The sequence below is a fragment of the Dendrobates tinctorius genome, unplaced genomic scaffold (assembly GCF_039654945.1).
Source record: "Dendrobates tinctorius isolate UK_male_01 unplaced genomic scaffold, ASM3965494v1 ptg000007l, whole genome shotgun sequence".
Lineage (NCBI taxonomy): Eukaryota > Metazoa > Chordata > Amphibia > Anura > Dendrobatidae > Dendrobates > Dendrobates tinctorius.
Genome location: NW_027361675.1, coordinates 53,332,877 through 53,349,221, shown reverse-complemented (window position 1 = coordinate 53,349,221; position 16,345 = coordinate 53,332,877). Strand labels below are relative to the sequence as shown.

Here is a 16,345-nt window from a genome sequence, read left to right as displayed (position 1 = left end):
TTCTTCGGCAGAGGGAAGCATGAAGTTCTGTAAAATTTCCTGGTAGGCGGCTGCACTGACTTTGGCATTGATAAAACACAGTGGACCTACACCAGCAGATGACATGGCTCCCCAAACCATCATTGATTGTGGATACTTCACCCTAGACCTTGGAAATCAAGGTCCCAGAGTCTGGAGGAAGAGTGGAGAGGCACACAATCCAAGCTGCTTGAGGTCTAGTGTGAAGTTTCCACAATCAGTGATGGTTTGGTGAGCCATGTCATCTGCTGGTGTAGGTCCACTGTGTTTTATCAAGACTAAAGTCAGCGCAGCCGTCTACCAGGAAATTTTAGAGCACTTCATGCTTCCCTCTGCCGACAAGTTTTTAGAAGATGGAAATTTCATTCTCCAGCAGGACTTGGCACCTGTCCACACTGCCAAAAGTACTAATACCTGATTTAAAAACAAAAGTATCACTGTACTTGATTGGCCAGCAAACCCTCCTGACCTTAACCCCATAGATTATCTATGGGGTATTGTCAAGAGGAAGATGAGAGACACCAGACCCAACAATGCAGATGAGCTGAAGGCTGCTATTAAAGCAACCTGGGCTTCCATAACACCTCAGCAATGCCACAGGCTGATCATATCCATACCACTCCGCATTGATGCAGTAATTGATAGAAAAGGAGCCCCCACCAAGTATTGAGTGCATTTACTGAACATACATTTCGATAGACCAACATTTCTGATTTTAAAATCATATTTCACGCTGGTGTTATAAAGTATTCTAATTTAATGAGATAATGACTTTTGAGTTTTCATTGGCTGTAAGCCATCATCATCAACAGTAACAGAAATAAATACTTGAAATAGATCACTTTTGTATTGAAGAGCTGATATAAAATAACTTTTTGATGATATTCTAATTTTGTGAGATGCACCTGTATGTATTGTTGTACAAGCGCTAATTCATGGACCAAAATCTACCCACCTAAATGGACAATTAGCATAATAATTCACAGTAGGGGATACATTATCTAATATATACAGTTGATATATTATGATTTATGTACATCCAGGTTTATCAAACTAAAATAAATGTATTTTACATTACTTATATACTTATTATTTATTTAGCTGATTACGGTACATTCTGCATATTTATTTATGAACCTTTTACCTTATTTTGATCTATTATAGTGATGCAATGATGCTCCCTGTGAATATTGTTGTATATTGCCATCAGTTTTTAAGAATTATGAGTTCTATTCAGTAACTATTTGTTTTGCAATCCTTTAATACCCAATCCTTGCTTTCATAGAACACACATTTAATTCAAGTGAATTGCCTGTATGTCTGAAGAGTCCAATAAATACAGAAAATTCCACTTATGTGCTAGACACAGGAAAAGGTAATTTTCACTATGGATGTACATTGTGAACATACACTGACTAATAGCCTTGTAGAATCTGTAAAGGACGGGTCTATTAATTTTTATTGCTCTCCTGAATTCAATCACAGATCCTGGGATAGAATGCAATATTTTATAAGTAGCATTGTTTTACATTTATTATTTGTAATTTGAAAGGTTTCTCCTGGCCTGTTCTTAGCCTATCCTTGGCCTAGCCTTAGGATAGGTCATTGATATAAGATCAGAAGGAGACTGGCTCCTGTCACCCTCACCTTTCAGCTGATAAAAGGGTTCCACTTGCTGTTTATCCTTAAAAGAACAGGCAAAGACAACATCCCATGTGAAGTATTGTCATTTAAAGCCCCCATACATATTAGACCAATGTCAGCTGAATCTGCCGCTATCTACGAGTTCAGCCGACAGTCTAATGTGTATGGGAGCACTGGCTGACTGGTGGTCAGGAGAGATGTCAATTGCGGACCCCCGATCGTATTTATAAGACACCGACCAATATATCAGCCAGTGTCTTTTTCATATAGCGTACAGGAGCACACAACCGAACGAGTGCTCCTGAGTATGGGAGTGTCGGCTGACATGGCTGCCAGCCAACTGATCGTCCGAAGCATCATTCAGCCATCTAATGTGCATGGCCAGCTTAAGACCTTGTATATTGTCAGGATGGTCTTGATCAACTTTATTGTAACACAACCCTTTTGGAGATAGTTGAATCAATAGAACTGCTTCCCATGTTTTTTTATATACCCTGGTCCAGTGTGATGACTGGGCTGCAGTGACAGGTCATTGATACCTGCTAGTTGAACGTGGTCTGGAAAGAAGATAAAGAGTCTGTCAGTTGTGTATAATATCTAAAGATGGAGAATTTACTCCCTTTCTTTTGTACACAGAGTATGTGAAAAGAGCAGATGACTGTCAGTTTCCCTAGATAAAGTTGGTTTAATATGTTTAAATAAAGCAGGTAGAAAACTATAACATGAATAACCGTATTTCTGAAGGGTAAGGTTGGGCACATCTGTCTATATGAAACCCATTTAAGAAAGCATTGTCTGTGTGGTATTACTATTTCCTTTATAGACGTATTGTATTGGTCAAACAAACCGATGGTCCCTACCTGGCAGTTCATTTATGTCTTTCCTCTGGGAGAAACAAGTATTAAAAAGGTTATTTTTCTCCTAGCCTACTCTTTATGACCCCTCAGAATAAGCGGGGTCAGTTATGCAGCTAGCTGTTTATCTCTATTACTTCTTAGTCTAGGTTCGTATTTGCAGTTTAGTCCGCTACGTTTGATGCGCATACGTCCGCATAGGTCATGCGTACCTATGTTTAACTTGGGGTATGCAGGGACATGCGTTTGTGTGCGTCTGCGTACGGTTGCGTCATTTCGCGGTATGCGGCGGGGCGCACCGAACGCATCTTGTTGCATTTTTTGCGGCGTCAAATATCCTCAGTCATCCGCATGTGGATGACGTGCGTAAAAAACCCGCATTACTGGCTATGGAAACGCAAGCGTACGCAAGAATTTACATAAGACACACCTATTGGGCTTGGCTTGTGTAAATTAAAAAATTCACCGGGAAATTATCACTTCCCTATCGTCTGCAACTGCAAACGCATGCATGCGTTTGCGGCTGCGGACGATACGCTGCGGACTTAACCGCAAATGTGAACCTAGCCTTAGAAATAGAATACCCGTTCAGTGAGGTGGAGAAGATAGCAGTCAGATGACACTTATTGTATCTCTATGGGCCACCTAAAATATGAGAGGATAGTCTTGCTTTTTAAAATTATTTGAGAAAACATGTAACTAGTATCAGAACAGTAAAGGAAGTCATAAACTGGAACTCAGCTGCATGATTTGCGGCTTCTAGACAGGCTGAATACATGTGGGAATTCCCTAACAAACAGGCAACCCCCACATGTATTTTGCCTGACTAGCAGCCTCAAATCATGCAGCTGTGGTGACACAAACTAAATTTCCGAGCACGCCAAAATACTCGTACACCACCCAAGCATGCTCGGGGAAACCCGAGTAACGAGTATACTTATCACTTCTTGCTAAGTATAAGATGCTGATACATAGGGGCCATTTCACCAAGACTTGTGTAGTGCATGCTCCTGCTACGCCATTCTTGCTGGAGTAAAAGGCACTGAATTCATTAAAATTCAACACCACTTTGCCAGAAATGCTGCTCCATTTGGGGACTGAAGTAGCATTTCTGTCGACCAAAACACCACCACATTTGATGAATTTGACTGGCTGTAGTGTTCACACACCTTTCCTGCTCTGGCTCCTCCACAGCTCCATTTTGGCAAAGCTAATTTAAACTGGCGTGAAAAGTCCAAAATTCAGGAAAATATTGCGCAACTTCCAACTGCGCAAAATATTTGTAACTTTTCATAGCTTTTATTCCAGTTTTGTGGTGTAAAATCTTTAATCAATCAGCCTTATTGTCTAGCTGTGTTTAGCTAACACATAGCCTTAAGGCCTCCATACACGTTAGATTGCTGTCTGCCAAACAATGCTTCGGCAGATCATACAGCTGATGGCCATCTCTCCCACACGCAAAGCGCTCATTTGGCCTGGCGCTCCTGTTTTTCTAGACAATACTGGCATTAGACGTCTCTGCTGGCGCTTTCCTCAGGAAGAACAAGGCAATCGGCTGTCTAGTCCACAATTGGACTTGCCAGTTCGGCATATCTCCTAAACCTGTCGATGTCAGCGGGTGCATCTATCATCAGTCTGATGTGTATGGAAGCTTTAGAGGCTCATCAGTGGTGTTGTTTGATAATGTTCACAAGCACAATACATAGGAGGATTGTCACATACACATCTATCTATACTGGGATCTGGTAACATAAGAATAATCCATTTATCGCCAGCAATAATAATATATGAATATATGTAACGTTTCAATCTATTGTACATATATATTTCTGCATTCTTTGCATGTATACAGTATACCAATCATAGGAATATACGCAATATAATTTCTGTCTGTTTAGTAGTTTCTGAAAAAGGAATACCTAACAGCTCAAGATTTCACAGAGTGGGAGAGAAACACGTAGATGGTAACTATTGTCTATTTTGAACTTTTTGACTCAACTAATGTTAGAACAAATATGTCACCAGACCAATCTCTGTATGCAGAAGCATTTATTACATGCTCCTTCTGAATTACATCTGTGGATGTTATTGCTGGTCTGAAACACACACTATGTAAATGGACATGCTTCATTCAGTGGCGTGGAGTTGGTTGCCATCGCCCAGGGCAAGGCAAGTATTTTGCACCCCCTAAGCCATGGACCATTAGCACTACTTGACTCCCTTCCACCAGTCCACTTTTGAATTCCTTATTCTACAATAACAAATATTTTGTTTTAAAAGAATACTGATGTAGTATTCTTTTATGTGCTTTTAACAATAAGATTTGACACAAGCTCTCCAGACCTGTCGAGTTTTCATCAAAACTGTTCTTCAAACATTGCTACATTTCTTGTGAGAACAGAGGCTGCCTCAAATTCTACGTACACTTTACAATTTTCTTTTAATCATAGTTGACTCCCCATCCAGTTACAGCTTTTAAATAAATGTAACTAGTAATTTGGTTTGCATATTTCATTGATTTAGTCATTCGGCAAGTCAGAGAGCAAGAATTTACAATTTACATTTCAATAAATGGAAATGGTTATATTTAAACAGGGACAATCAATTTTCATAAATGATAAACCATACTACATGTTTATTATTGATTGTTACATGCATTTCCATTGGGCGGTTTTCTTTATAGATTTATTCAATACTAGCTGAAGAGCCCGGCGCTGCCCGGGCATAGTAGCTAACTGTGGTTAGTTATAACAAATTATAATTATCCTCCATCCCATAGTCCCGTGCCCATATACCGATCATACATATCCACCATCCCATAGGCCCGTGCCCATATACCCATCATACATATCCTCCATCCCATAGTCCAATGCCCATATACCCATCATACATACTCTCCATCCCATAGTCCCATGCCCATATACCCATCATACATATTCGCCATCCCATAGTTGATTGCCCATATACCCATCACACATCCTTCATCTCATAGTCCCATGCCCATATACCCATCATACATATCCTCCATCCCATAGTTCCGTGCCCATATACCCATCATACATATCCGCCATCCCATAGTCCCGTGCCCATATACCCGTCATACATATCCTCCATCCCATAGTCCAGTGCCCATATACCCATCACACATCCTCCATCCCATAGTCCCGTGCCCATATACCCATCACACATCCTCCATCCCATAGTCCCGTGCCCATATACCCGTCATACATATCCACCATCCCATAGGCCCGTGCCCATATACCCGTCATACATATCCTCCATCCCATAGTCCAGTGCCCATATACCCATCACACATCCTCCATCCCATAGTCCCGTGCCCATATACCCGTCATACATATCCACCATCCCATAGGCCCGTGCCCATATATCCGTCATACTTATCCTCCATCCCACAGTCCAGTGCCCATATACCCATCACACATCCTCCATCCCATAGTCAACCACTATGACATCATATTGAGCGGCGGGGCTTGATGACATCAGCATTGCCATGGCAACCATTGTGACATAATGAGGGGCGGGGCTTGATGCGCACACACTGTTTACCCATAATGTAGATAGGAGCATTATGACATCATAATGAGGGGCGGGGCTTGACGCGCACACTTTTTCCCCATTATGTAGACAGGGGCAAAATTCTTTGGTGAATTGGAACACACGGGATTAAAATTTCGCCTCACAACATAGCTTAGGACGCTCTCGGGGTCCAGACATGTGACTATGCCAAATTTTGTGGCTGTAGCTGTGACGGTGCGGATGCCTAACCCGGACATACACACATACATACATACACACTTTGAGCTTTATATATTAGATCATAATAATTACTACATGTAAACAGAATGTAAAGCTAGCCACCCAACAATTCTTATGGCTGACTTCATTACACTGTCTATCAATTTGGCAAACAACTGCTTTTTCCTTTATTAATGGAAAATAGAAGAATGGTGTTCATGTTTTACGTTGGTTTATATTATTGCCAAATGTGCTGTTCGATGACCTTAAGATCAGGTAGATATCTGATGTAGGGTAGTTGTCTGATGAAGACACTCCATGTCCATATGCCCTGAAGTTGTTTGATGAAGACACTCCATGTCCATATGCCCTGAAGTTGTTTGATGAAGACACTCCATGTCCATATGCCCTGAAGTTGTTTGATGAAGACACTCCATGTCCATATGCCCTGAAGTTGTTTGATGAAGACACTCCATCTGCTCTAAAGTTGACTGATGAAGACACTCCATGTGCTCTAAAGTTGTCTGATAAAGATACTCCATGTCCATATGCCCTAAATTTGTCTGATGAAGACACTCCATGTGCCCTAAAGTTGTCTGATAAAGACACTCCATGTCCATATGCCCTAAAGATGTCTGATGAAGACACTCCATGTCCATATGCCCTAAAGTTGTCTCATGAAGACCTTCCATGTCCATATGCCCTAAAGTTGTCTTATAAAGACACTCTATGTCTATATGCCTTAAAGTTGTCTGATGAAGACACACTATGTGCATATGCCCTAAAGTTGTCTGATGAAGACACTCCATGTCCATATGGCCTAAAGTTGTCTGATGGAAACACTCCAAGTCCATATGGCTTAAAGTTGTCTGATGAAGACACTCCATATCTGTGGGCCCCCAGTTATGGCATATGAACATCATGAAGGAGGCTCGTCCATTGGGGATTCCACTCTGTGAGCCAAACTGGAGATGTACTCTGTTGAAGCAGTTCCCTTTCTGGAGGATTCGAGTCATCATTGTAGTACAGTAAATGACCATTTCCTGCAGAGGTCGAAATTCCTGAAAGATTGCGGCTTTCCCCAAAATGATCTGCCCTTAGGAGCACAGGGTGATCAGACGGGTTGTTTCTGAAGAATATATATAGTATATAGTATATATGATAGTTTTTTCAGTCTATATATATATATATTTGCTGTTTATTAATACTTTTCTCTAAGGTATACTTTGGTTACTGTTGTTGCATGCTCCACTTTTAGTAATCAAGATGAAGTAATGAATAAAATTGTAATACTTTTGTTTTATGCATCAAGAAGGCATTGGAGATATTATTCGACAACTAAGAAAACGAGTTGAAAATATGTTTAATAAAAAATATGGTAAGTAATAATTCCCATTTCTACAGTACTGTCTACCTTTGACATCTTTGCAAGACACGTTTCCTACACTTTTGGACCCTAGATGCTTCTTAGTTCATTCCTGCGTGACTTTATTCTTTGCATAATTATCAAATTTTATCTTATTGTTTTCTTTCCATTTTTTTGTTTTCACATACACTCATAAATTAACATTTATTTATTTTTGAACAGCAAAAGCAATTGGTGCTACACACCCTGTTAAAGTGCCATATGCAAAATTTTTGATGTACCCAGAAGATCTGTATGTTGTGGGCCTGCCTGATGGAATCTCATTTCGGAGACCTAATTGTTTTGGAATTACAAAGCTTAGAAAATTATTGGAAAACAGCGATGCAATTCAGTTTGTGATAAAAAGGTAATCCTGAAATTGAGTCTGTCTTCATTTGTGTCCTAACTATACATCATACAGTGGGTACGGAAAGTATTCACACCCCTTTAAATTTGTCACTCTTTGTTTCATTGCAGCCATTTCGTAAATTCAAAAAAGTTCATTTTTTTCTCATTAATATATACTCTGCACCCCATCTTGACTGAAAAAAAAACAGAAATGTAGAAATTTTTGCAAATTTATTAAAAAAGAAAAACTGAAATATCACATGGTCATAAGTATTCAGACCCTTGCTCAGTGTTGAGTAGAAACACCCTTTTGATCTAGTACAGACATGAGTCTTCTTGGGAATGATGCAACAAATTTTTTACACCTGGATTTGGGTATCCTCTGCTCCTCTGCCATTCGTCCTTGCAGATCCTCTCCAGTTCCGTCAGGTTGGTTGGTGAACGTTGGTGGAGAGGCATTTTCTGGTCTCTCCAGAGATGCTCAATTGGATTTAGGTCAGGGCTCTGGCTAGGCCGGTCAATAATGGTCACAGAGTTGTTCTGAAGCCACTCCTTTGTTATTTTAGCTGTGTGCTTAGGGTCATTGTCTTGTTGGAAGGTGAACCTTCGGCCAAGTCTGAGGTCCAGAGCACTCTGGAAGAAGATTTCATCCAGGATATCTGTGTACTTGGCCACATTCATCTTTCCTTCAATTGCAACCAGTTGTCCTGTCCCTGCAGCTGAAAAACACGCTCATGGAATGATGCTGCCACCTCCATGCTTCACTGTTAGGATTGTATTGGGCAGGTGATGAGCAGTGCCTGGTTTTCTCCACACATACCCCTTAGATTTATCACCAAAAAGTTCTATCTTCGTCTCATCAGACCAGAGAATCTTATCTCTCATAGTCTGGGAATCCTTCATGTGTTTTTTAGCAAACTATGCGGGTTTTCATATGTCTTGCACCGAGGAGAGGCTTCCATCAGACCACTCTGCCATAAAGGCCCGACTGGTGGAGGGCTGCAGTGATAGTTGACTTTTTGGAACTTTCTCCCATCTCCCTACTGCATCTGTGGAGCTCAGCCACAGTGATCTTGGGTATCTTCTTTACCTCTCTCACCGAGGCTCTTCTCCCATGATTGCTCAGTTTGGCTGGACGGCCAGGTCTAGGAAGACTTCTGGTGGTCCCAAACTTCTTCCATTTAAGGATTATGAAGGCCACTATGCTCTTAGGAACCTTGAGTACTGCAGAAATTCTTTTGTAACATTGGCCAGATTTGTGCCTTGCCACAATACTGTCTCTGAGCTTCTTGGCCAGTTCCTTTGACCACATGATTCTCATTTGGTCTGATATGCACTGTGAGCTGTGAGGTCTTATATAGACAGGTGTGTACCTTTATAAATATAAATAAATCCTAATAGTTTAATTAAACACAGCTGGACTCCAATGAAGGAGTAGAACCATCTCAAGGAGGATCACAAGGAAATAGACAGCATGTGACTTAAATATGAGTGTCTGATCCAAGGGTCTGAATACTTATGACCATGTGATATTTCAGGTTTTTTTAAAAAAATTTGCAACAATTTTTACATTTCTGTTTTTTTTTCAGTCAAGATGGGGTGCAGAGTGCACATTAATGAGGAAAAAAGTATGTACTTTTTTTGAATTTACCAAATGGCTGCAATGAAACAGAGAGTGATAAATTTAAAGGGGTCTGAATACTTTCCGTACACACTGTATATCCAACAACTTCTTACATATTATGAACACAGTGATGACTTTGAAATATTTTTCACAGGTCCTATTCCACTTCTTCCCCTCTATTTACAGAAATCATGCTTATTTATGCACTCTTACTAGAGTATGATATCATCATATTTAGCAATCCTCAATTGTTATAACAGTCAGATGAGACAGATGAGAAAACTTGAGATTTGTATCTGCAATAAACATACACATGTAGCATAGCTGAACCTCTTTAAAAAATGAAGACAAGCTGGCAATAAGCAAATCGCTGCGAGTTTGGCAGCCAAGGCCACCTAGGTCTACAGATATCCATAGAAGAAGTTGTGATGGTCACACATTTCCCCGGCAGTGACCATCTACTATATAATCGTCTAATTCTGTCTGTCTGTTTGTAACGGAAATCCCGCGTCGCTGATTGGTCACGCCCGGCCACGACCATTCAGCGACAGGCGCAGTCCGGCCACGAATTAGCGTGGAATTCGAATGACGCACGCCACCACTACCTTCGGGAGATCTACGGCGCTAGCCGCTGATCTCCCGACGGTTGCCGCGGGTTATCTACTGCCGCACGGAGGTTAGCGGCGACGCAGCCGGGAGAAGACCGGCGCAGCGCTCAATGTGCGGATTGTACCCAGGGGCCGGAGGAGAAGGAGACTCTCCTCCAGGCCCTGGGTACCATAAACCTGTAAAAAATAGAATTAAAATAAAAAATAGTGATATACTCACCTTCCGATGGCCCCCGGACTCTTTCCCTCCTCTCACCATGCGCCCGGCATTTTCCGGTCCCAGTAACGCTTTGCGCGAAAGACCGCTGATGACGTCTCGCGAGAGTGACGTCATCTCCGGTCCTTCGCGCTAAGCATTACTGGGACCGGAAGATGCCGGGAGCGTGGAGAGGAGATCAGGGGCCGTCGGAAGGTGAGAATAACCTGTTTTTTAATTTATTTTTATTATTTTTTACATTCTATCTTTTACTATTGATGCTGCATAGGCAGCATCAATAGTAAAAAGTTGATCACAATTGTCAAACACTATGCTTGACAAGTGTGACCAACCTGTCAATCAAATTCCAAGCGATGCTTTAAATCGCTTGGAATGCGCTTGAATTCCGCACGCGAAAATTGCGTGAAAACCGCATGTTTTCCGTGGGAAAACGCATGTGAATTCGCATGCGTTTTTCCCGTGGCTGGAGTTGTGGAATTGCTGGGAAAATTTCCGCAGCATTTCTGCAACGTGGGTACTTAGCCTCAGTGTGACTTGCAGCAGCGACCAGGCCCCCGCTGTGAGATCGCTGATCATGGTGGATCATCCTGGACCATCTTTTGAACGTCAGTCTCCCTCTGGCCATATTCTAGAATACCCGATGCGTTAGAATCAGGCCATCATCTAGTGTAAATATATTTCACACTGAGTCCTCCAAAGTAAACAAAATTATTTGCTGCAAATCTCTGGAAAAGGACACCTGTTCTTTATTGCCAATATACCCCAATAGGCATGCTGATTCTATCTTTTCTGCTGCCTGAGGAAAAAAATTAAATGGTGCCCTCCCACAGTGCATTTTAAACAGTCAGTGAACAATTACAATTTCATCATTGTTTTTGAGGTTTTCCTTTTACATTATTAATTTATTACTGTTTAGTCCCTTAGGGAACTTTAACCTGCGATCCTCTAATTGCTGATATTATATACTTATACTGTAATACTACAGTATACTATTGCAGTAAATAGAACAAATCACTGTCTCCTATGAAGGAATACAGCACAAATACCATCATTAATACTTGAATACATCACCAGAACTACCATCAGTACATGAAAATGTCACCAAGACCATTATCAGTACATGAAAACAGCACAAGAACAACCATCAGTATAAAAATGCATCACCAGAACTATTATCTGTATATATCAATCAATTGCAATGTCAGGTCAGCCCCCACAATTTACATTGGCATCACATGAAACTACAGCTCCCAGTATGTCCTTAACAGTGATAAACTGATGCTGCCAGTTGTTGTCTCCAGCCATCATAAAACTGTAGACAGCGCTGGCTCGGAGGTCCGAAGTGAAGATGCCCCCCCGGGCTGATCCCCTAGTGATTGTTTAAGGCTCACTGGCTGCGGAGTGACTCAGCCATGTTGTATCTTGCATTTGATATTGTAAAAGCTAAGGAAAAAAGAGGGCGCAATAGGGTCTTATCCGGGTGGTGAATCAAATAAATGTAAGAAATCCACTCACCTGATTTAGGAGAAATAAAGGCATGGGAACCAAATGTCAGTCTGCTGCACGTCCGGAGGTCCACTCTGTGACCGCCAATATGAATCCTTATGGATAAAAAAAACTTTTTCGGACTTACTGTGCGCTACTGGACAAAGTTCAAATCAACGCTGCATGTAAAATTTAACTGTTTAATTCCCAACGCGTTTCAAAGTATAAAACTTCTTCTTCAGGGGATGACAACCATCACATCACAACGGCATCTTACGGATTGCGATTCCACCTCAGTTTACTTAAAGCAAGGTATAGCGTTAGTGAGGCACCTGCTGGCCTGGCTTCCCTCCAAAGCTACTAGGATAGCAGTTTCTTATGACTGCCTGGCTGTCACGTGTGTTGTGAGCTCTCTTGATCTGACTTTTGAGGCAATGCTCCCTCTGGTGGATACAGCTGGTAGTGGTGCTGGTCAACATGATGTTAACCCAACAGCTGCAGAAGATAATTGGAGGAGTGGTGGTAGTGACTGGGACTACATAAGCGAGCAGACTTCTCTCAGTGACTGCCGGTGATACTCCTTTCTTTGCTTACTGAGGATTTCTGTCTGCTGCCTGATCCTGCATTTTTTCAGCTAAGTGTCATTTGCTAAACCCTTTGCATCTGTTTTTGCCTTGCTATCAGTGGTCAGCTTGCTCCCTCTGGGGCTGCTGGCTCCTGCCCTGTATTTTTGCATCTTGTGTTTGTTTGCTCAGTCCCCTGCTGTATTAGCCTGTTGCTAGCCGCCAGTTCACACCTGAGTGCTGATATAGTGGTAGTGAGGTTGTTCAAACCTCAGTATTTTTGTACTTCAGTCTTGTTGGAATTATTATGGTTTTTGTGTGATTGCAGACAGTGCCTTTTCTGTCCTGTCCTATTTAGTCAGTGTGGGCCCCATCATTTGCTCCGTCTATTTTCTGTCTGTTTGTGCTTCATCTTGTCTCACCGACAATATATGTTTGGGGGCTGTCTATTCCTTTGGGGATCTGCTTTGGGGCAGTTTAGATTTCACCTTTCTGTCTTTAGGCTTAGTTAGTCCTCCGGCTGTGACGAGGCGTCTAGGGCAATGTAGGAACGCTCCACGGCTACTGCTAGTTGTGTTGATAAGATCAGGGGTCTGCAATCTGCTGAGCGACCAACCTCTCTGGTGTTCTGTTGGCATAGCCTATTGCGCTCTCCTCCTCGGTGACCCATTCATAACACACGTGCCTCTGCAGTGCTCTAAATTTGTAGCCACATCAGGATGGGAAATACGTTTGCATGAATCAGAACGCGCACGTGTCCGAAGACATGTCTCTTCCTTATCACCAGAGAGAAGTGTGGGATTGAGAGATGCAAAGTAATGCATATGGAGACTGCATAGAGTATATTGGGCAGAAGAGTGATGTACTGCAGATGAAGGCTGCATACAGGGGTTGAGGAGTGATGTACTGCAGATAGAGGCTGTATACAGAGGCCAATGATTAATGTACAGCCGATGGAGGCTGTGTACAGGTGCTGATGATGAATGTACTGCAGATGGAGGCTGTATACAGGGGCTGAGGAGTGATGTACTGCAGATGGAGGCTGTATACAGGGGCTGAGGAGTGATGTACTGCAGATGGTTGCTGCATACAGGGGCTGAGGAGCGATGTACTGAAGATGGCGGCTGTATACTTGGGCTAAAGAATGATGTACTGTAGATGGAGACTATATAAAAACGATGCTATGTACTGCAGATGGAGCCTGTATACAAGGGCTGAGGAGTATTTTGCTACAGATAGGGCTGGGTATAGAGAGGCTGAGTAGTGATGCACTGCAGATGGAGGCAGTGTATATAGGGGTTGAGTAGTGATGGGGCTCTGAGGAGCAATGAACTGCAGGCTGGAGCTGTAGTTAGAGGGTCTGAGGAGTGATCTACTGCCGAGTGCAATTGTATATAGAGGGGACTTAGAGAAGTAAATCTGAGGCCATATCACAATCGTTAAGATGCACCCATGCAGCATGACATCAGTTCATGCTTCCTGTGGGAGGTATGTGATTATTACGGGTGGGTGACTCAAATTTCAACTTATTTCCATTACAAAATTCGAACAAGTGCAAATTTTTTGCTTATTGTTAATAGCTACATAATTGTATTGAATTTGTACAGCACTTACAATAAGTAAACTATTTATGATTAATTTCTAATAGAGTGCTACAGGAAACCCAAATCTATAGATGTGCTGCACCACTCATGGGATAGTGCTTTGGGCTTGCCCCGAAAGCAAAAAACAAAAATTTCCAGCTAGACCCTGACAGCAGACCATACATGAACCACACTACTAATTAAATGCAGGCAGTATCACAAATAAATATTTACACCCAGGTACCTTATAGGTGACATCTACTCTATTTGGAGTTGTTCTCATCCCTTTTGTCACCATCTGGTCCAGGCGCCATGATGACTTTTGATACTACATCTCGTCTCTGTAAACTTCCCTCTTCTCCGGTCTTCTGCAGCACATCCCAAAATGCGCGGCCTTAACCCTTAATGACAGCCAATACGTCTTTTTACTGACCTGAGATATAATAGAATATCATCCCCATACAGGTGACAATCCAGCAGCTGTTGGCTGTACACTATAGCTGACAAGTTGCTGTATCACAAATGATTAGTTTTGGCACCATCCAGATCTGTTTAACCCCTTAGTTGCTGCTGTCAAAAGTAACTACAGCTAATAAATGGTTAATAGATTGTGGGAGCTTCCGTTTTAATCTAATTGACACACCGGGATCATGATTGTGAGGTCCTGATGTTTACCATAGCAGTTCATGGCTAAATAGAGGCTTTAGAGTCTCCCAGCTATAGCGGTCAGTTCAGAAGTCAGCGACATTTAGGTGATAAACAAACACATTTTCATTCCTGCTATACCACTTTGCATTAATTCCTGAAAATCACCTGAAGGGTTAATAAACTATTTGACAGCAGTTTTCAATATGTCGAGGGGTGCTGTTTTTAAAATGGTATCACATTTGGGGCCTCCCAATATATAGGACCCCCAAAGTCACTTCAAACCTGGATAGGTCCCTCAAAAAAATAAATTGTGTAAATTTCCTTGAAAAAATGAAAAATTGCTGCTACATTTTTAAACCTCCTAAAAGGCTAACAAAATATAATAGCATTTTAAAAATGGTGCTGATGTAAAGCAGGCATGTGGGAAATGTTATTTATTAATGTTTTTGTGTGGTATGACTATCTGGATTAAAGGGATAAGTATTCAACTTTTGAAAATTGCAATTTTTTTACATTTTTGTCAAATTTCTGAAACGTTATATAAAAAAACAAAAAAATTATCAACCTAAATTTACCATTATCATAAATTATAATGTGCCACGAAAAAACAGTCTCAAAATCAATAAGATTTGTTGAAGCGTTCCAGAGTTATCACCACATAAAATGACATTGGTCAGAATTTAAAAAATTGGCTCCGTCACTAAGGGGTTAAAGATAACTGTGTCATTATAATACTTCTGTATAAAATATCTGCCCTATTCTGAGCCCTTAAATAGTGTTTGCATCTCACTGTGCTCCACGCACAATATATGACTCTCTTACGGTACATAGACTTCACACTATACTCTCCTATAGAATATTACTTCTACACTGTCCACCTTTATGAACTATAAGACACCATCACCCCTTATGAAATATATTCTCCACACCATCCACCCTTATGAACAGTAGTCTCTACATTATTCGCCCTCATGAACTATAGATTCCACATAATCTACCCTTATGAATTATAGTCTCCACGCTAGTTTCAATATGGCCCACTCTTATGAACTACAGTATAACCTCCACACAGTTTGCCTTTATGAACTTTAACAAACCATCACCTGTTATGATCTATGACTGCCAGGCAATCCACCCTTATAAATTTTAACCTCAACAGTTCTGCCCTTCTTAACTATGGCCTCCACTCCATCCACTCTTATGAAAGATAACCTCTATACTATCCGCCCTTATAAACTGATAAAACACCATCATCTTGTTAGCCAGAAAAATAGATGTAAATACTTATGTCCCCCCAAAAAAAAAAAATTTGAGAGAAGTATTCAAGCAGTGATAACTTTATTGGCTAACCAGAGAAATTATATTTGCAAGCAAGTATATAACCTTCACACCGACCCCCTTCTTATGAACTGCAGCCACACTTTCCCTTCTTCTTGCTGTATCCTCTTGTTTCCCCATGCTGTCCCTTCCTTCACATTGTCCCTCGTGCTGGCCCCTCCAGTCTGTCCCCATTTTCAGTGTGTCCCCGTTTCTATACTGACCCATTTCTACACTACCACTTCTTTTTAATGTGTCCTGTCTATACCGTGCCT

The 16,345-nt window shown here is 41.4% G+C and overlaps 1 protein-coding gene across 9 annotated transcripts in view; it reads left to right on the top strand.

Annotated features, from left to right (window-relative positions):
- The window catches only part of GTF2IRD1 (GTF2I repeat domain containing 1), a 190,039-nt gene that overhangs the window by 155,093 nt on the left and 18,601 nt on the right, over positions 1-16,345 (top strand). For 6 of the 9 annotated variants that reach the window (XM_073574760.1, XM_073574753.1, XM_073574772.1 and 3 more), the window contains 4 exons: positions 1,304-1,393; positions 4,415-4,480; positions 7,585-7,650; positions 7,861-8,044. In XM_073574760.1, the coding sequence (XP_073430861.1) occupies positions 1,304-1,393; positions 4,415-4,480; positions 7,585-7,650; positions 7,861-8,044 (406 nt within the window). The remainder of the gene's footprint in view (positions 1-1,303; positions 1,394-4,414; positions 4,481-7,584; positions 7,651-7,860; positions 8,045-16,345) is intronic. The other 3 variants (XM_073574777.1, XM_073574765.1, XM_073574763.1) reach the window with 3 other exon arrangements.